The following is a 22,234-nucleotide window of genomic DNA, read 5'->3' as shown; positions in this document are numbered from 1 at the left end:
AAAGCTATGGTTTCTCCAGTAGTAATGTATGGATGTGAGAGTTGGACCATAAAGAAGGCTGAGTGTCAAAGAATTGATGCTTTCGAATTGTGGTGCTGGAGAAGACTCTTGAGAGTCCCTTGGACAGCAAGGAGATCAAACCAGTCAGTCCTAAAGGAAGTCAACCCTGAATATTCATTGGAAGGACTGATGCTGAAGCCCATACTCCAATATTTTGGCCACCTGATGTGAAAAGCCAACTCATTGGAAAAGACCCTGATGCTGGGACAGATTGAGGGCAGGAGGGGAACGGGGTCAGAGAGGATGAGATAGTTGGATGACATCACCAACTCAATGGACATGAGATTGAGCAAACTCCAGGAGATAGTGAAGGAAGGGAAGCCTGGCGTGCTACAGTTCATGGGGTCACAAAGAGTTGGACATGACTTAGTGACTGAACAACAACTACAACAACAAATATCTCAATTAAAAAAAAAAAGAACATGCAAACTAAAAAGAAAAAGGAGCCACATATGCCTTGCTGGGTCTAGTGTTGAGGGAAGAGATAAATAGGCCCCTGCACTAGACAGATGGTGATTGCTAAGTGGAGTAAAATTGGAGCTTTGTTCTCACCCAGACACTCCAAGGACAAAGCTAGTGGCAGAAGCTGAGCTCTGCTAAAATGGAGATAAGATGCCCACTCCTGAGGTCAAGAGAAACTTCCCTGTCTGCACATGCAGAGGAAGGCTCCTTGGAGGTCAGAAAGGGAAGAAGGGCTACCCTGGTGGCTCAGTGGTAAAGAATACACCTGCCAATGCAGGAGACACAAGTCAATCCCAGATCCAGGATGATCCCACATGCCAGAGCAGCTGGGCCTGTGCTCTAGAGTCTAGGAACCCTACCCCTGAGCTCATGCACCCTGGAGCCTGTGCTCTGCAATAAGAGAAGCCACCACACTGAGAAGCCTGTCCACTGCAACCAGAGAGTAGCCCCTGCTCACTGCAACTAGAGAAAAGTCTGGCAGCAATGAAGACCCAGGACAGCCAAAAAAAAAAAAAAGAAACACCAGGACAAACAGAGGGAGGATCAAGGAGGGACAGACAGTGGGGAAAAAAAAAAAAAAGAAAAGCTTAAAAAAGTGGGGGGTGGGGTGGGGGTAGGGAGCAACACCTCCCCGTAATAAGTGTAAACATGTACCCACAAGCCTCTGTGGTAGAATCCATCTTAGAAAAATGTTGCATAGGCATCTGGGGGAGGGTCCAAGGACTAGTTAAGAGTGAAGAAAGAAACAAGATAATTGGCCAAATGTAAACAAAGACACGGAAGGACTGTCCTATATGAGTGACTTCAATCACCTCTTTGTGTGGATCACAAAATGTGGAAAATTCTTTAAGAGATAGGAATACCAAACCACCTTACCTGTCTCCTGAGAAACCTGTATGCAGGTCAAGAAGCAACAGTTAGAACCAGACATGGAACAACAGATTGGTTCCAAATAGGGAAAGGAGTACATCAAGGCTGTATTGTCATCCTGCTTATTTAACGTCTATGCAGAGTACATCATGCAAAATGCCAGGCTGGATGAATCGCAAGCTGGAATTAAGAATGCTGCGAAAAATATCAATAACCTCAGATATGCAGATGACACCCCCTTATGGCAGAAAATGAAAAGGAACTAAACAGCCTCTTGATGAAGATGAAAAAGGAGTGAAAAAGCCGGCTTAAAACTCAACATTCAAAAAATGAAGATCATGGCATTTGATCCCATCACTTCATGGCAAATAGATGGGGAAACAATGGAAACAGTGACAGACTTTATTTTCTTGGACTCCAAAATCACTGCAGATGGTGACTGCAGCCATGAAGTTAAAGATGCTCCTTGGAAGAAAAGCTATGACAAACCTAGACAGTGTATTAAGGAGCAGAGACATTACTTTGCCAACAAAGGTCTGTATAGTCAAAGCGATTGTTTTTCCAGTAGTCATGTACGGATGACTTGAACCATAGAGTTGAACTATAAAGGCTGAGCACCAAAGAACTGATGCTTTTGAACAGCAGTGTTGGAGAAGACTCTTGAGAGTCCCTTGGATAGCAAGATCAAACCAGTCAATCCTAAGGGAAATCAACCCTGAATATTCAGCGGAAGGATTGATGCTGAAGTTGAAGCTCCAATACTTTGGCCACCTGATGCAAAGAGCTGACTCATTAGAAAAGACCTTGATGCTGGGAAAGATTGAAGGCAGAAGGGGACAACAAAGGATGAGATGGTTAAATGGCATCGCTGACTCAAATGGACATGAGTTTGAGCAAGCTCCAGGAGACGAAGCTGGTGTGCTGCAGTCCATGGGGTTACAGAGTTGGATATGACTGATTGACTGAACAACAAATCACCTCTAATCTGTGTCCTGCCTCAGTAGAGGGTGCCTATACTCTATCTCTCTAGCTGTGTATCTCTGGCTTGCTTCAGGTTTTTTGTTTGGTTTTCGTTTTACAGTATCCTTTTTTTAACACCATACAGTATATATAATTTAAAAAAAATTTTTTACAATGCTGTGTTGGTTTCTGCCATACAGCACAAATCAGCCATAATTATACACACAACCCTTCCCTTCTCTCCCCTCATCCCACCCCTCCAGGTCATCACAGAGCACCAGAAGGGGCTCCCTGCGCTACACAGCAACTTCTCACTAGCTATCCATCTTAAACCTGATAGTATACATATATATGCTGATGCTACTTTCTCTTTGTCCCCCTTTTCCTCCCCCACTGCATCCACAAGTCCATTCTCTACACCTGCATCTCCATTCCTTCCTTGCAAATAGCTTCATCAATATCATTTTTCTAGATTCCATGTGTTAATACATTATTTTTCTGACATTTCACTCTGTATAACATGCTCTAGATTCGTCCACCTGTCTTTAATAAACAAACTGCTTCTCTGTTGTGCTCTCCCACATCTCATTCTGTCTCAAATAATAAACTTCACACCTGTTTTCAGTTTCTGCTCTTTGAAACATTGTTTCAAAAGGCTAAGAGAGAAACTTTGCTTCTAACCTCTAGCCCCTGGTGGTCTAGTAGCTAGGATTCCTGGTTTTCATCCAGGCTGCATGCTGCTGCTGCTGCTGCTGCTGCTAAATCACTTCAGTTGCGTCCAATTCTTTGCAACCCTATGGACTGTAGCCCACGAGGCTCCTCTGTCCATTGGATTCTCCAAGAAAGAATACTGGAGTGGGTTGCCATGCCCTCCTCCAGGGGATCAAACCCGCATCTCTTTATGTCTCCTGCATTGGCAGATGGGTTCGTTACCACTAGTGCCACCTGGGAAGCCCCTTCATCCAGGCTACACATGTTCAATTCCTGGGCAGGGAAGTTAAGATCCCTCTTCAGGGCTGCTCACTGCTGTCTCTCTGAGATCAATTTCTTTTACTTAGCAGAATATTCTCAAGGTTCATCCAAGAAGTAGCAGTATCAGCATTTCATTTCTTTTATGGCTGAATAATAGTCCATTATATGTACAGCCCACAATTTACCTATCAATTAATTCACTGATGGACATTTGGGCTATTCCCACCTTTTGCCTGTTATGAATTCTACTACAAACATTCCTATACAAGTTTCTGTGTAGACATATATTTTCATTTCTCTTGAATACATACTTAAGAGTAGAATCATATGGTAATTCTGTTTATCTTTTTGAGGAACCACCAAATCATTTTACATAGTCACTGCAACATTTTACATTCTTACCAGTAATGCAGTATTTCTCCAGATCCTTGCCAGCTTTTTTCCCCCATTAAAGTCATCCTAGTACTCTTGCCTGGAAAATCCCATGGATGGAAGAGCCTGGTTGGCTACAGTCCATGGGCTCGCTAAGAGTCGTACATGACTGAGCGACTTCACTTTCACTTTTCACTTTTGTGCATTGGAGAAGGAAATGGCAACCCACTCCAGTATTCTTGCCTGGAGAATCCCAGGGACAGAGGAGCCTGGTGGGCTGCCGTCTATGGGGTCGCAGAGTCGAACACGACTGAAGCGACTTAGCAGCAGCAGCAGCAGTGGGTTGAAGTGATATCTCATTGTGGGTTTGATTTGAATTTCTTTAATGACCAATGATGAAGTTTTTCATGTGTTGTCCATTTGAAGAAATGTGTATTCCTTTGTTGACTTTTTAATTAGGCTGTTTATCTATAGTTGAGTTTTGAAAGTTCTTTATACACAATTAGTAGTCTGGATTTTAAACACAAATCAGATATATACTTGGCAAATATTTTCTTCCATTCTGTAAGTTACATTTTCACATTTTTGATGTCCTTTGATGCAGTTTCTGAATTTGATGAAATCCATTTCTTATTTTCCCTTGAGCTTTTAGTGTCAAATATAAGAATGCAACCCAAGGTCATCAAGACTTGTTTTCTTCTGGCGATTTAGTTTTTCTTATACACTGTTAATCCATTTTGAGTTAATGAGTGATTTATGAAGTGAGGCAGGTGACCAACTTCATTCTTTTCTATGTGGTTTTCCGATTGTCTTAGCACCACTTGTCCAACAACTATCCTTTTCCCAGTGAAAGCTGTTGACACTTTCGTGGTCAAATATGCAATGCCTTATTTCTGGGTTCTCAATTCTATTCCATTGGTCTGTATCTATCCTTATGCCAATACCACAGTTTTGATTACTCAAGCTTTGTAGTTAAAAGTTTTGAAATTAAGAAGTGAGATATCAAGATTGTTCTTGCTATTCAGTGTCCCTTGCAGCTTCATAGAATTTGAGGATGAGCTTCTTCATTTCTGCAAAAAGATCTCTTGGAATTTTGTTAGATTGCATCTAATCTCTATTTCTTTGGGAAATACAGCCATTTTAATACTGTCTCAATTCATGAATAAGGTAGGTATTTCCATTTTTTCTTTCAGGATGTTCTTAATTTTCAGCATACAAATCTTCCACAACCTTGGTTAAATTGATTCCTAAGTGTATTATTCTCCTGGATGCTGTTTAAATGGACTTTACCTTTTTTCAGATTACAGATAGTATATAGAAATATAATTTATGTGCACTCTCATAATTTGCAATTTTGCTGAATTCAATTATCACATCTAGGAGCTTTCTTACGGATTCTTTGTGATTTTCCACATACAGAATTGTATCTATACAATCTTCCTTTCCAATTTGGCTTTTTCTTCCTTAATTACTCTGGCTAGACCTTCCAGTATAATTTTAAATAGCAGTGGTTGAAGTGGGGACACTTATTTCTGGTCTTAAGGGTAAAGTTTTCAACCTTTCATTATGTTAGCTGTGGGTTGTTTTTCTTTTTCGTTTAAAAAAAAAAAAAAAACCCTGTATCATGTTTATAAATTTCCCTTCTATTCCTAATGTGTTAGAATTTTATCCAATGTCTTCTTACTGAGATGACCATACAGCTTTTTCTTTGTCCTATTAACTTGGTACATTTGTCTGTTTTTATACTGAACCACTTTTATTTCCCTGGACAAACACCTTCATTCTACAACAGTAGTCTCTCCTTTTCCACTAAGTTCTCTTTTACATTTAGGATGGTCCTCCATCCCATGCAGTAATTTTAAAGTGTTCACTTTATTTCTGTAGCCTTTTTAAGCTTGATGTACTAATAGTTTAGTGACCTACCAAACAGACTTTGGGTGGAAGAAATTGATACCCCACAACTCAAAAATCAGATTATATACATGCATATGACCACAGGAGAAAGTTATACCAAAACTGTTCCTCTTTCAATAGGATTCATTTCCATTTTTATTGCTTGCTTCATACTTTATTTTGGCTGCGATGGGTCTTCTTGGCAGTGCACAGGCTTCTCTTGGGGCATGCAGGCTCTAGAGCGTGCAGGCTCAATAGGTGAGGCACATGGGCTTAGTTGCTCCAAGGCCTATGGGGTTTTAGTTCTCCAACCAGGAATTGTCCCCTGCTTTAGAAGGCGGATTCTCAGCCACTGGATCAGGGACGTCTCAGTATTTGCTTCATAGTTTATTGTAGAAAAATGACAAAGCACTGCTCAACCACCACAGACACTGACATTGTGAACAATGTAGGGGAGGCTTGCACCAACTCGAAAGCTGAATACAACCAGTGGTTCAATCACTGGTTTGCCAGTAATTTCCTCAAGGCGGATGGCTCCAGGGACCCATGCACTGACCTCTTCAAGTGCTACCAGCAGTGTGTTTAGAAAGCAATGAAGGAGGAGATTCTTATTGAAGGACTGGGGCTCTTGGGCCATGGCAAAGAAAAACCTGAAAGTGCTTCCTGATCTTGGCAGTAACTTTGAAAATGGACTCCTCAAATCAAGAAATTGAGGACTCTCAATCATATCAAAGACCTGAAGACAGCCATCAATTTGACAAATTTAGGAAGAAGTTTCCTTTCCTTCTTGCTTTTTTCTTACTTGTAAAAGATGATGAACCATCACTCTTTGCTTCTAGCTAGCTCTGGCAACTCAGTAGAACTTCATGTGCTAGATAATGGAATTATTTGAGATTATGGTTGCAATACTTGGTCTGGGATCAGTTTTAGATACATCTTCTATGTAAACACCGTTAAGTTTGTCAGAATGACCAAGGATTCCTAACCTTTTGAGTTATGCTTCAAAGGACATTACATTACATACACCGAACTAGGGTTATTGTCCGTAGAAGCAACTGGTTAGGATCTCTCTTTTCTCTCAGGGAGTGAAATCTCTGGAAAGGATTCCCAGCATAACAGTTTCAAGCAATGCTTGAGAGTAGTTTTGTTTTTAAATAGTAAATTAATTGTTAACATTGCTGGTGGACTGCGTTAGCCAAGAGGAAGACGGCTTTTAACAGTTCCCTTCGTTAACAAGAGGTGTCAGATCCCATATTAAGATGTGAAAACTTCCAGAATGGTGTGGGGAACAACATTTCAGAGCTCATGGTGTAGTTTAGGAATTAAGATCTTTAGAGAGGCTATGGAGGAAGATCCTAAATTGTAAAGACTTGTTGCCAACTTTCAACTTTAAGATGGAATTATAAATTTAGTTTCTAAAGAAAATAAAGTGCTACTTAAGAAGTTATCTTGATTAGTGCCTTCCAAAGAGGATATACCAATTCACAATCCTCACCAATACAGTATTAAAGTTAACAAAATGATTTTTGCCAGTATAACAGGTGAAAATGTCTGCTTACAGTTCAATTTTGTAATTCTCTTGAATGAGACTGTGCATCCCTGCAAATGAATACAGTATTTTACAAGGGAAACAGCTAAGGATTAGGGCTAGTTTTTCCAAGGCAACCCTTCTTGATTCTTATCAAGCACCCAATACATCAACAGCTTTTCTGAAAATAAACAAACATACCAGGTGCATTTTTAATATTCTCTTAAAGAGTTTATTATAAACTAGTGTCACAGGCCACAAGGAAGTAAAAGGACTATGTACAGCCTTACAGGTAACAGGCAGGGAGCTGAGGAGGGCCAAGATGAGCCTAGGGCCTTGGTGGGCGCATTCCCGGGGGAGGGGGCCCTGTAAGGGAAACCAGACAATCCGGTGAGACTCCGCGAACAACGGCTTAACAAACAAACAGGTGTGGTAACGTGGCCCTGGAGAATCGGGCCCAAGCCTCTGTGGAGCTACTTCCATAACTCTGTGGCCAAGGTCAAAGAAGGCCTGAAGTAAGAGTAAGAAGTTTAGTCAGTGCCTGATCTGCAATTCAAATCCGCACCCTACCCCAGCCTCCCACACCCGGCAGTTACCAAATGATCAGAGGGATACTTCTCTGGGGCCATGGGCTCCTAAGCTTATAAAGCTCAGTAATGGAAAACTATAAATACAGTAATCAGCCAGTTTGGCCACAGGTTAACTTATAGGCCACTATGGCTTCATGAAAAGAACACTGGCCTGGACACTGAGCTCTCTATGGGCCTGTTTCTCGCCTATAAAACAAGAGAACTGATCTACGCCAGCATTTCTCAAACTGGAGTTAAACAGATAATCCATAATACACAGTACACCAAAGCCCAGAGTCCCTCCTTAATTACTAGCCACTCCCAAACCAAAGGGCCTAAGACCTTTCTCGGTCATGCAACAAAATGCACTATTTTACAGTGACCAGGGAATACTGCCTTAGACACTGGAAGTACTGTGCACAGGGAGGGTCTCACTATTCTAAGAGGGAGGTAAGGTCCATTTAAGAAGTGATTGTTCCCTCTTTCCTTTCTGAACAAAGCTATCCTCTAAGTGTTCACTTCTCTAAACTTAAGGCATAAAAGCCAAGAACGTATGGTCAAAATCCAACCTTCTCTCCAATTCCTAACCCAACACAGCTCTAGGCAATCAACACCACTGCTACAGGCACTTACCTCGCATCCCTGGGGGAGGGGGCCGCATCCCCGGTGGCGGCATGCCCATAGGAGTTCCTCGTCCAGGTGGGATCCCCATTGGGGGACCCATGGGAGGCCTCATACCAGGAGGTGGGCCCATCATGCCTGTAAGAGAAAAATCCCAAGAATACAGCTCAAGTGTCCATCATAGCAGGAAAAGTACAAAACTGTTCACCACATTCTAAGACAGAGGGACCATTCCACCCTTCCAGTCCTTCCTAGCACTAGGACTTGAGCCAGAGATAGAGCTCTTGTCTGGCTAGTTCCAAAGTTAGTCAACCAAGCTGGATCTCAGAGTAATCCTGCTTAATTACACAAACTCGTCATTAGTTTCAGTCAAGCTTATGTCTCATCATAAATCCAGCTAAGGCATCTTCTATCAATTAACAATGGACTCCTCCTGGGCTCCTCACCTGGAGGGGGTGCCCCTCGGCCCATAGGTGGTGGAGGACCTGCACGGCCAGGTGGGTACTGGGTTGGGGCCCCTGCAATACTGGCTGTGGCAGCAGCTGCAGCTGCTGCAACAGTACCTCTTCCTTGTGGGGTCATCACCTAGGAAGACACGGGAAAGAAGTTAGGCAGAACAGTACAGTGCAATGCAGTGCCCCTCTCTCCTCTCCAACTTGGTAAAGAAGGAGCAGACACCAAAACCGCTGAGCTACAACTCAAAGCATCAGACTTCTATCAAAACCTATTATGCCAGAGGAGATCAAGCGTGATCTTAAGTTCATTTCCTGTTTTCCAGGCCTAAGTTAAGGATGCCCAATCCAAATTAGATAAGGCATTTGCATGCTCAAACAGGACTGACAATAGGTTGTAAAAGCTATAGTACAGCTGATCCTTGAACATGGTTTTAATCTGCCAGGGTCCACTTATATGCATTCTTCTCCCTAAATAGATACTATAGTACTATGCACAATCTTGGCCTGAATCCATGGACATAATGAGCCAACTGTAAAGTTATATACAAATTTTTACCTGCAGAGTTGGCATTCCTAACCCCCATATTGTTCAAGGGTCAAGATTTCAAATGTTGTCATGGAAATACTTTACTCTAATACAGTTGGTCAGAAACTTCATGCATCTCTTACAGCATCAACATAATGCATAATAGCAAGCTTTCCTTTTTGCTTGACTCTCCAACCACATATGAAGCACAGTGAAATACTGATAGCTTGACAATCACAGCCTAATTGGTCATTCTGGACTCAGATCTTCACTCTATCCTTTATTTTAACTACAGAAGCTAGTGCCCCTTCCTCCAACTCCTCACCTGTTGGGATGGACCACCAACCCCACGGACTGGCCCAGCAAGTCCTGCAGGAGCCTGAGGCATAGGAACCCCAGCTGGGATTCCTCTACCAGCAGCTCTGCCAATCCCTGGGCCCCCAGCAGCTCCAGCAAGTGGCACTCGGGCAATGCCAGTCTGAAAAATAAATATATATGTTAATATGCTTGTGGCCTAGAGAATAAGAAGTACACTTTGGAATATCACTGCCAAGAGAACCCCTCAGATTTACAGGGCATCAAAACACCTTCTTATAAACACTATCCATTCCTGTTAACACCACTCTTCCTCCATCCAAGATTATATGCCCAGCAGGCTAAAAGAACTTAAGGGTTTTAAGTCAAGAGAAACAGGTACAACTCAACCAATATGCATTCCTATGAAAATCAAATAAACAGCCAAGCCTCCACCCCAAAGGGTATCTATGTTAGATTAGTGTTTTGACCCGACAAAGAGATATGAGGTCCAGTCCCAGCTCTGATTCTCACTTGGTGGGTAATAGTGGGGATAGTGGGCAAGTAATCCCACCATTCTAGTACTGCTTCTTCATCTACCAATGAAGAGGTTTTAACAAAACTGGTTGTGGTCCTGAAGGCTTACAATCGGCTACATTAGAGTAGCAAATTCTACTGGAAATAGATACCAAAGCTATGAATAGGTACCTAGGCCTTGAATCAGAAACATGGTAACATCCTTTGCATATAAGAGTCTAAACAAAAGGAAATAACTAGGATAAACTACTCTGCACTCACTTGAAAGTATCTTTAAGTCATTAACATGACTTTTGAATACAGCAACTGGAAAAATGTTTACAATGTTAAGTTAAAAAGCAGAATGATACACACCTATTACAAGTTTAAAAAAACCCAACATATATATATGTGGACAAAAATTAACACAAGGTAACAAGATTATTCCTTTAACAAACATTATCTTAAAACGAAAAAGGGGAAACAAATTTGGTTAGATTCTCTAAAGCCTCTCCTATTTCTAAAGGGAGGCTGATGTTAATGAACCAATACTGCTTGGAATCAAATGACAGTTTCACCACTTTCCAGCTGTGCCACCTTGTGCAGGTTACTAAATTTCAATTGGCATTATCTATAAAGCGGGAATAATCTATCTCAAAAGACTGTTACATGAATTAAATACTGAAGGGCGTGGCAAATAGCAGATGCTTAATTAAATATTAACTATTATTCTATAACTATACAAAAAATATACATGCATTCTATTGTTTGGAGTTACAATTTTTTATGGTCCAACTAGACTGTCATCACATTAAGAACTGATCCAGGAGGCCTTAGGTGCCTCTTCTATTGACTAGGTACATCAACTAAGGAAAAGAGGGCTTTAAAGTTACAAACCCTCAAATCCTAGTTCCTTACTTCTGACTTGCAAAGGAACCTCTTTAAGATTCTGGTTTATTATCTGTATAAGGGAAACAGAAACCAGAAGATACCTATGAGAACTGCAATGAAACAGAGAACCCCACACAGGGCCCAGGTCAGGGTGGCACCTCCCTTGCACAAGGTTCCTGGCCTTGCACTGGCTCTCAGTTCTGACTTACATCTTTTGGAGGTGGTCCCTCTACTGTCATTGAGACCAGGTTCTCCCCTCGAAGTAGTACAAGACCGAGGACTCGCTTCTCTTCTCTCTCTGCTTGCTTTGAGTTCTTTGGTCTAAAGACAGGTTTAGGAGAAGAAACAAAACAAAGCAAAACAGCATTAGAAAAAGGGTAAAGTTCATGTTCACCTACCTAGGGGCCCTCCGAGACTTTTTTTACACTAAATCTACTGACAGGCTAAACTTGTAACCTCCCCCCATTTGATGGTTGTCTCCCATGCCAAGAGAATGCACAGACCAAGAGACAGGACAAGATTCAAGAAAGCCCAGCCCTGGCTCACTCACAAAGCCACTGTGAAAGCCTTCCCTCAGTCAACTCTTTGTTGCCATTACCCTTTTTCTTCCTTCAGTTTAAGGCCTTAACAATGTCAGGAAGGCAGTCGGAACAATTCCTCAAGTCAACTGAATCCCATTCACTCTACTTACATGCAGTATCCTTCTAGTATTAATTCAGCCCCACAGAACTATAACTCTGTCTCTCACCTCATATTAGAAATAGAAGCCATAAAGGAAAAGGTTAAGAGATTAGCTACATAGAAATTACACTTCTATCCTCAAAGAACAAAAACAAATCTCCAAATATCCACAAGTAGAAAAGGATGAGCAAAATATAAACGAGATAGACTGGGAAAAAGTAATTGCAACAAGACAGGGAAAGGAAAGTCAAAGCCAATATCCTAAAGTTAAAGGAAATACAAAATATCTTGATTTTTAAAAATTACTTAAAGTTTTCATTTTAATGATATTTTATATAAATTTTCTATAGGTGGTCATTTTTTCCTCTTTTTTAAAACTTATCTATAGTTCTTATTTTTTTTAAAAAAAGCATGTACTGCCCTTTCACAATTTAAAAAAAAAATCCTTTCTGGGTCTCTTAAGTTTTTTCTCATATACTTCTATGTACTTTTACAAAATATTTTCTAATGGGCACATTTTCATTACCAGAATAAAGTTAGTCTCATTTAAAAATGTTGGCCACTCTCTAATGTACACCGGGCACTCAGCCATCACTACCATTTTCTGTCTTATACTTCTTGACCTCATGCCACAAAGAAAACAAAAGTCCCAAAGAGAATTAAAAGGAACTGACAGCCACTGGTAACACACTATGGACACTCCAGTGGCAAAAGAGAGCTGGATGGTCAAGGAAATTACGTAACTTCTTTGGGCCTCAAGATGCCTTTACTGTATAAAACACTAGACCACATCTTTTACCAGGCTAGAAGCTTAAGATCGGTGAGTCCTAAGACAAGGGAATTATCTAACAAATTATGGGACTGTATTCTCCAATTGTTTCTGTAAATGACAACAAAAATCACTGGCCCCAAACCCACAAGGGGAGTTGAGCACTTACCCTGAAGAGGGTCAGAGGCTTCTTAAAGCAGTTTCAGACCAGGCTGCACTGTGAGAGCCCTTTAGGCTACAGCTTTACAAATAGGCAATGAGGCCAGAAAATCAAGCTCTCCCCCCTTACACACCTGTGGGGAGAACATGAGAGCCCTTTACCCCAGTACCCCCGGGCACACAAAATCAGAGAAATAAAAAGCCTGGCAGCCCTACTTACAACTTGTACTCTGCTAGAAGTAAAGAGCAAGACTAAGGAAAGAGATTTAAGAAACTCTCCATTTTAATCTGCCCTGTAAAACAGGAGAGCAAACTGAGAGGAACCAGCCAGCTAGTCACCACCTAACACTTGGCCCACCCACCCGATCCACTCCCCATCCACTCAACCCCTCCCCCCACAGCCCACTCCTTACTTGATCTTCCTGAACTCATCACAGTCACAGAGGATCAAATTCATATGTTTGTCAAAAGCTTTAAAGGTGCCAATGAAGATACGGCCATCTTGCAGGATACACCTCATCCTGTAGTCAATGTGTTGCAGCATCTTGCTGCTCTTGCCCACCGTCTGCAAGGAGAAATCAGCAGGAATGAGACTCAGCTCTTTTGGACCCACAAAACTGCTGCCTTTCCTTAAAACTTCTGCTGCAGCCTTATTTTCTGTTTGTCCTTCTCAGTATTCTCAGTTCTATCTTTCAACCACAGCCATTTCCTAGGAATTCTCTCACCTGTTTTCAAACCTGACCTGTTATTGTCCCTTCTCGTAAAATCATCTTTTTCATATAACAATTGCCTTTGTCTATGTTGCATATCTTTGTCTATGCTGTAGTCATATATGGATGTGAGAGTTGGACTATAAAGAAAGCTGAGCACAGAAGAACTGATGCTTTTGTACTGTGGAGTCGGAGAAGACTCTTGAGAGTCCCTTGGACTGCAAGGAGATCCAACCAGTCCATCCTAAAGGAAATCAGTCCTGAATATTCATTGGAAGGACTGATGCTGCAGCTGAAACTCCAATACTTTGGCCACCTGATGCGAAGAACTGACTCATTTGAAAAGACCCTGATGCTGGGAAAGATTAAAGGTGGGAGGAGGGGACGACAGAGGATGAAATGGTTGCATGGCATCACCAACTCAATGGACATGAGTTTGAGTAAACTCCAGGAGTTGGTGATGGACAGGGAGGCCTGGTGTGCTGCAGTCCATGGGGTCACAAAGAGTTGGACACAACTGAGGGACTGAACTGGATTCAATGTTGTATTATGTTTCAGAAGTGAGAGGGTAAGATGGCTCCAAACTACTGAACCCCATGCATATTAGAGATCAGTGGCCATCTACCACTGTGCAGATTACAGGTGACTCCAGTGCTGTGGAACACCACCATCCCATTAAAAAGACTGAGGTAAAAAAAAAAAAAAAAAAAAAAAACACCGAGTAAAAGAGCTGGAATGGGACTGGCACTAAGAACCCAATCAATGAAGAGCCTGTTATCAGAAAGGAGATGAACAGCTTAGAAGAGGAGAATGGAACCACCGAATCAGTGATTTGTTAGTGTGCCTCCAAGACTATATTCAGCAACGTCAAAACTTCCTAGTAACCAGAGTGCTAATGAGTTTGAACACATAATGAGAATATACAAGCTGCTATACTCCTTAACCCAACAACCTTTTCTCCTTCACAGCCTGGCTTCAAATGTAGTTGTGCTAAAATAGAGTATACAGACCTCACAAGAGGACTGTCAAGTGCCCTTGGCAGTTACATCTCTATGAATAAACATTTGTTATATCAGCCTCCCATTAGTTTGACCAGTCTTAACTCATCCAAGAGCCTTTGAGGTACCAGGCACTGTGGTTGCTATTCATCTCTGTGAGGTTGAACAAACACAGGTTTTCTGAACGTACAAATGCATGGATCAGAATCTTGACTCCTGTTACCCTGGAGACTCAAGTTATGCGGTGCAGTTTCTTTTACATGACCATTTTAACCAAACTGTAACCACAGCTTCTAACCACTCGTGTCTGAACCTTTACAGTAACATTTACAGCTCCATTTGTCTTCTACAGCTAATTCGCACTGGGCGCTGACTGGCAGGCACTGCCACAAGCACTACTTATCTCATTTAATCCTTAAAATCAGACTTTACAGATGAGGTCACATGGCTGTAAGAGGTCAAGCTGTGCTGAAAGCTAGTGAGCCTGAATCCAGTGCCTACTTTTCTAACCAACTCTCTAAACTACACCCTGCTTCCGGTTCACCCGATATATAACAGCTACCTAACAGTTATCTTTCTGAACACAAATAAGTACGTGTCCTTTTGCTTGTTAAAAATCCTTCAATGGCATCCCTTACCACTAACAAAATTAAATAGCATGTAAAGCCTTTAATAACCAGATTCCCGCCATTTCCTCCCACCAACATTCTTCCCTTTCCCCTCTAAGAATCTTCAACAATGCTACCCTTCACGCTTTGTTCTTGCAGTCCTTCGGATCTATACCATTCTTTCCCATTTTCGCCCGAGTCTTAGGACTCTGACAGGGATCACCGAGTCTAGAAAACATTCTTATCTCGCTCCCCGCCGTTACTTTTACTTAACGCTGAATTACCACTCCGAATTATGTTACCCGTGTCTCCAAATAAGAGTGAACGCAGTGAAGAAAGGAAACACTTCATTGTGTAGCCCCAGGGCCTGAAAAGTCAGGCGTACTCAAGCATAAATGCTGAACAAAAGAGTTAAACTTTTCCTCCCTCACTCATCCTCCGTTCCCTCCTCCCCATCTACCAGAATCAACACTGTTTCCGGCCACAAGTCCTTCCACGTCTTTCCGCAACTCCTCGGACCCTCACCCTTCACAAGTCTGAGCCTCTCACTCGGTCTTACTCAGTCCTTCTACGGCGCTAGTGCTTGCTCAGAAGCCCCCTACACACATACATGCCGCAAAGTTTACTCAGCGCCTGTGGGATCCCACAGCGGCTTGGAGAGACCCAGCCCTAACCTCGCGCGTACCAAGCGACTTCTGGCCTCGGTCCCTTATTTCCAGCCTTCTACCCCACCCCCCACCCCGGACCCCCTCGCCCAGTCCACCGAGGGACGACGGTGTGAGTCTTTCCTACGCAGACGGAGGCGCCGCGGCCCGGGCCTTCACCCCCTGAGCGGCCAACCCATGACCTCCTTCCTGGTTAATCGCGATCCCCACCCCACAAGAGGCTCAGGAGCTCCCGTGCTGCTGGTCTGCGCCTCCTCACCATGGTGGCGGTTCTGATGGCTCAGATTCCCGCCGGATTCGTCTTCGTGGAGGCCTAGAAGCCCGCGAGTAACTCGCTTCCCGCCGCCGCTACCGGAAATGTAACCGCAGGGAAAATGGGGTCGGGTAGCAAGCTGCTTCCGGTCCCGGAGTTGGGCCTTGAGTTCCGGCCGAGGCGCTGAGTTATGAGCTTAGGGCAGGGCGGAACTTTGGGCGGTGCTATCTTCGGATCCTCTTTGTTGGACTGCTTCCCGGCTTCAGTCGGTACTTAGAGCTGCTCCTTTTCACCTTCACCACCCATTCCCCCGCGTCCCAGCCCGTTAACTTTCGGTCCTCATCTCCCAGCACTTTATCCCGGCTCTCTTGTCTACAGGACTTTCGTGGTAGTTCAGCTGGTAAAGAATCTGCCTGTAATGCAGGAGACCCCTGTTTGATTCCTGGGTCGGGAAGATCCCCTGGAGAAGGGATGGGCTACTGACTCCGATATTCTGGCCTGGAGAATTCCATGGACTGTATCAGCCCATGGGGTCGCAGAGTCAGACACCACTGAGCGACTTTCACTTTCATCTCTTGTCTACAGCCACAGTCCCTGCTTTTCCGTGAACTTACTCGACCTGCTTCTGCACAGCACCTTTGCTGTTGCCTCTGCCTAGAATGCTAGTCGTCCATGTATGTGCACGGCTGACAGCCTCACCTTCATGAATTAAGTTCAAGTAACGTTTTCCCACTGAGGGCTTTCCTGGCCGTCCTTTTCTAAAACTGAAACCTTCCCACCCATCCCTGTTTTATTAACACCTTTCTCCTTAACACTGATTGCTAACATACTGTATGTGTGTTATTATCCCTCCGCATTAGAATGTGAGTTCAAAGGATATGAATTTTTCTTTGTCCATTGTTCATTGCTGTAGTGCCTAGAACACTGCTTAGCACATAACAAGGGCTTAATAAATATTTGAATGAATGAATTTATCAGTCACTCCCATCCAGTCCCATGACTTTTTTTTCAATGATAACCTTTACTAAAATGTCCTAACACACACACACAAAATGTATTTCCAATGCATTACAGAAAATATGACCATTCAGGTAAAGACACAAAAAAGAAAATTAATGTTTTAATTTTTTTATATTTTGAATTTCCATAATTTTTTTTGTATTTTTGAGATTTGGACAAAATCTATACTTTAGTTAGTAATACTATATTACACGCTAATTTTCTTGTTTTTTTTGCAGCATATTTCTTTATATATTCAGAATTGAATTAGAAGTGTCAAGCCTAATTCAAATTTTTTTTATCACTAAGATAATAAACTTTTAAGACTTTTTTTCTAGATGCCAAAATACATGGAAGTATTTCAGAATTTTAAGTGAATATAAATTAGAAGTCTAGAATTCTATTAAGGCTAAGTTAAACAAGTGGAATCAAAATGTCAAATATTTTATTTAGGCAAAAATTCACAAGTTTTATAAAATATGTATATATTATATTATACATACTATTTATGTATATATTTGTGTATACAAAAGCTTTTCTACTATGCTTAGTAAACACTTGAGAAAGGACGTCAAAAAAAAAGAGAGAAATTGGAAAACATAAACTAAAAGAAATGGGAGCACCAAATATGAAATAGAAAAAGTGAAACAAACTAGATAAAAGTAAAAAATAATCATATAGTCCACTTGTTTTTAAACATGGCTACTTATTAGAAACACATCTGGAGCTTTGAAGGAAAAAGAGCAATACCTGGACATTTGTATTTTTTAAAAAATTCCAAGTAATTGTGATATGCATCTGGATTTTAAAAAGTGACCACAGGTTTTTCTATTAAATGATAGTTTTACTGATATAGAATTCTACTATTTTCTGTTGACTAATCATGATGCAATTACTGTATTAAGCAAAAATCACAATAGTAGACGTTTACCAGTTTTCACAATCAGTAGCCAGAAAAACATAAAAGATTATTGCAATTACAAGCCATAATGGAAACATAATTAACCTAATACCAAATAATTACATCCAGTTTGGAGGGTTAGGTAGAGTGATGTGGGATTGTATATTTGTGTCATACATGTATTTCTGAGTAAGTCTGTACATATAAAATTTACATATCACTTATGAAGCTTATAAATTTCATTTATAAGTGGGTGAGTGATTTTGAGCTTGATTTCACATACACTGACTAATTTAGATGAGCTATATCTCTTAGCAAGGAGAGATAAGAAAGCCTCCCTCAGCGATCAATGCAAATAAATAAAGGAAAACAACAGAATGGGAAAGACTAGAGATCTCTTCAAGAAAATTAGAGATACCAAGGGAACGTTTCATGCAAAGATGGGTTCGATAAAGGACAGAAATAGTATGGCCCTAACAGAAGCAGAAGATATTAAGAAGAGGTGGCAAGAATACACAGAGGAACTGTACAAAAAAAGATCTTCACAACCAAGATAATCACGATGGTGTGATCACCCACCTAGAGCCAGACATCCTGGAATGTGAAGTCAAGTCGGCCTTCGAAAGCATCACTACAAACAAAACTAGTGGAGGTGATGGAATTCCAGCTGAACTATTTCAAATCCTGAAAGATGATGCTGTGAAAGTGCTGCACCCAATATGCCAGCAAATTTGGAAAACTCAGCAGTGGCCACAGGACTGGAAAAGGTCAGTTTTCATTCCAATCCCAAAGAAAGGCAATGCCAAAGAATGCTCAAACTACCGCACAATTGCACTCATCTCACATGCTAGTAAAGTAATGCTCAAAATTCTCCAAGCCAGGCTTCAGCAGTACGTGAACCGTGAACTTCCAGATGTTCAAGCTGGTTTAGGAAAAGGCAGAGGAACCAGAGATCAAATTGCCAACATCTGCTGGATCATGGAAAAAGCAAGAGAGTTCCAGAAAAACATTGATTTTTGCTTTATCGACTATGGCAAGGCCTTGACTGTGTGGATCATAACTGTGGAAAATTCTGAAAGAGATAGGAATACCAGACCACCTGACCTGCCTCTTGAGAAATCTGTATGCAGGTCAGGAAGCAACAGTTAGAACTGGACATGGAACAACAGACTGGTTTCAAATAGGAAAAGGAGTACATCAAGGCTGTATATTGTCACCCTGCTTATTTATATGCAGAGTACATCATGAGAAATGCTGGGCTGGAAGAAGCACAAGCTGGAATCAAGATTGCCGGGAGAAATATCAATAACCTCAGATATGCAGATGACACCACCCTTATGGCAGAAAGTGAAGAGGAACTAAAGAGCCTCTTGATGAAAGTGAAAGAGGAGAGTGAAAAAGGTAGTTTAAAGCTCAACATTCAGAAAACGAAGATCATGGCATCTGGTCCCATCACTAGATGGGAAATAGATGGGGAAACAGTGGAAACAGTGTCAGACTTTATTTTGGGGGGCTCCAAAATCACTGCAGATAGTGATTGCAGCCATGAAATTAAAAGACACTTACTCCTTAGAAGGAAAGTTATGACCAACCTAGATAGCATATTAAAAAGCAGAGACTACTTTGCCAACAAAGGTCCGTCTAGTCAAGGCTTTGGTTTTTCCAGTGGTCATGTATGGATGTGAGAGTTGGACTATAAAGAAAGCTGAGCGCCGAAGAATTGATGCTTTTGAACTGTGGTGTTGGAGAAGACTCTTGAGAGTCCCTTGGACTACCAGGAGATCTAACCAGTCCATTCTGAAGGAGATCAACCCTGGGATTTCCTTGGAAGGAATGATGCTAAAGCTGAAACTCCAGTACTTTGGCCACCTCATGCGAAGAGTTGACTCATTGGAAAAGACTCTGATGCTGGGAGGGACTGAGGACAGGAGGAGAAGGGGACGACAGAGGATGAGATGGCTGGATGGCATCACCGACTCGATGGACATGAGTTTGGGTGAACTCTGGGAGTTGGTGATGGACAGGGAGGCCTGGCGTGCTGCAGTTCATGGGGTCGCAAAGAGTCAGACATGACTGAGTGACTGAACTGAACTGAATACTCTAACTGCCTAAGAAGTTACAGTTATTCTTGGAAACAATGTCTGATCCTGAGCTTATATTTATTAATATGTTGCTTAATTTTGACTAAATATACTCTTACTCACCTTAAGGAGAAGCGAACTGGGAAGATTACTGATTGGCTCTGGTTCCAGTAGTTTTGTTGGCACCTCGTTAAAAGTACTTGTGAATGTAGGGACTTGTCTTCTGCAGGGAAAAGTAGCAACTTAAGACTATGGGACAGGGGCACATATATAGCAGAATATGGGGACAGTCACTAGCAGCACAAGTTGACACTAGACTCTGGATCTGAAATGGGGACTCAGCATCTGGAAGAGGGACAGGGACTCAGCCCAGCAGTGAGTTCTCATCCTCTGGAGAGAAAGCAGGGGTGCCACCTCTCAGGCGAGAGCTGGGGACTGCCTGTGGAGCCAAAGTCTAGACTCAGCCTCTAGAAGGAGGAATGTGGACCTAACCTCAAATGAGAGCTCTGAGGACCTAGCTTCTGGATGGAGAAGCAGAGACCGACTCAGATGAGAGAAGCAGGATGTAGTCTCTGTGGCATCAGGTGACCTCTGCAGCCAAAACTGGGGTTCAGCCTCTGTAAGGGGATGTGTGGACCTAGCCAGTAGGGCATGTGGTAGGAAATTAGCCTCTAGATGGAGAAGTGGGGTCTTTAACTTCTGGTGTGGGGAACGGGGTCTTAGCTTCTGAAATGGAAGAGTAAGACTTAGTTTCTGGAGCTGAAATATGGACTCAGCTGAAGCTGAAATATGGACTCAGCCTCTGGAGGGGGACAGAGAGCTGAGATTTTGGCAGCAGTCAAATCAGCTTCTGTCTGTCCTGAGGAAAAGAGTGGCCTTTGTGCCAGGCCTGAGGAGCTCCCCCTGGTGATTGAGGGAAGCAGGAAATTTTGAGATGAATGTGTTTTCTGAGCTTGTTTGCATACCGAAAATTTACGAAGTACTTCTAAAGCTGTTTGAAATGAATGAATGATTTTTTATCTTGATTTCACATAAACTCTTAGATACACTCTAAGTTATCCCAAGAAGGTCCTTTAGATTACACTTGAGTCTGTACTTGTTTTTAATATATCAACTGTTACATATGAATATCTCTAAGGAGCAATAAGAAATTTCATTTGAAATGAATGAGTGATTTTGAGCTTGATTTCACCTAAAATGCTTAGAAGTGACTATATTTACTCTGATTCCTCACAAGGTAAATTAAAGAATAATGGCATATTCCCTAATACTGCTTAGATTTCTCTAAATTAGTTCTAACTCATTCTTATTTGCTCTTTCTCTCACCATTAGAAATTTCCTTAGAGGGCAATGTCTGATTCTTAGATTGTTTATAAACATACTGTTTGTTTGTAGACATAGTATAGTTTCATCTTTATTTTCACTAACTCAGCATAATAAGGTACTTTTGATTTACTTTATAAGTAAAAGTGTATGATTAACATACTACTTAATCTATTTAATTTGCTATAAATTAATCTTAATTTGCTTTAATTTGCACAAAAATAGTACTTTTGAGGTGATGGTGTGTTTCTGAACTTATCTGCACATAAAAAGATTTTTTCTTAAATTTTTTCTAAATATAAATATTTTTATTGAAGTATAGTTGGCTTACAGTGTTTCAGATGCACAACAAGATGATTCCATTATACATATACACATATATTATTTTTGAAATTATTTTCCATTACAGCTTATTATAAGATATTGGCTATGGTTCCCTTTGTTATACAGTAAACCTTTTTTTTGCTGCATATCTATTTTTAGTTAGAAATCTAGCACTCTATGCATACTAAGTCAAACAAGTGGAATCAAAATGTCATAAATTTTTTTGGTTAGGCAAAAATTCATAAATGTTCTAATATATATTATACATATCATTTATATATACATATACAAAAGCTTTTCTACTACACTTGACAAAGGCTTAAGAAAGAACACTTTAAAAGAAAGAAGAGATGGAGAAAATGGAAAACAAACTAAATGAAAAGGAAGCACTGAATATGAAATAGAAAAAGTGAAACTAGATAAAAGTAAAAGGTCAGCATATAGTCCAGCTGTTTTTAAACATGACTGCTCATTACAAACATATCTGAAGCTCTGGTGGAAAAAAAGCAATACCTGGGCATCTGTAGTTTTCAAAAAATTCCAAGATAATTGTGATATGCATCTGGATTTTAAAAAGTGACTACAGGATTTTCTATTAAATGGTACTTTTTGTGATATAGGGTTCTATTATTTTCTGTTGACCAATCATGATACAATGGTATTAAGAGAATAATAGTTACATAATCACAGTAGAAAAGATGTTTATCTGTTTTCACAATCAATAACCAGACAAAAAATAAAAGATAATTACAGTTGCAAGCCATAATGGGAACA

The 22,234-nt window shown here is 41.3% G+C and overlaps 1 protein-coding gene and 1 pseudogene across 2 annotated transcripts; one reads left to right on the top strand and one right to left on the bottom strand.

The window, feature by feature from the left end:
- The first annotated feature begins 5,989 nt into the window (after positions 1–5,989).
- Positions 5,990–6,256, top strand: LOC114117510 (TP53-regulated inhibitor of apoptosis 1-like; annotated as a pseudogene).
- Positions 6,257–7,322: 1,066 nt separating this feature from the next.
- On the bottom strand, positions 7,323–15,944 carry SNRPB (small nuclear ribonucleoprotein polypeptides B and B1). Of its 2 annotated transcripts, none has more exons than XM_015099749.3 (7): positions 15,839–15,944; positions 13,012–13,163; positions 11,199–11,310; positions 9,614–9,766; positions 8,754–8,892; positions 8,320–8,445; positions 7,323–7,627 (listed from the first exon to the last, which is right to left on the bottom strand). In XM_015099749.3, the coding sequence occupies exons 1-7, from the start codon at positions 15,839–15,841 to the stop codon at positions 7,617–7,619; spliced, it is 696 nt and encodes a 231-aa protein (XP_014955235.1). In that variant the 5' UTR covers positions 15,842–15,944; the 3' UTR covers positions 7,323–7,616. The 2 variants fall into 2 exon arrangements, with proteins under 2 accessions (XP_014955235.1, XP_004014438.1); XM_004014389.4 differs by having other exon boundaries at positions 7,323–7,483.
- Positions 15,945–22,234: the final 6,290 nt, after the last annotated feature.

This window comes from Ovis aries, chromosome 13, assembly GCF_016772045.2.
Source record: "Ovis aries strain OAR_USU_Benz2616 breed Rambouillet chromosome 13, ARS-UI_Ramb_v3.0, whole genome shotgun sequence".
Classification (NCBI taxonomy): domain Eukaryota; kingdom Metazoa; phylum Chordata; class Mammalia; order Artiodactyla; family Bovidae; genus Ovis; species Ovis aries.
This window is presented reverse-complemented; position numbering and strand designations above follow the sequence as displayed.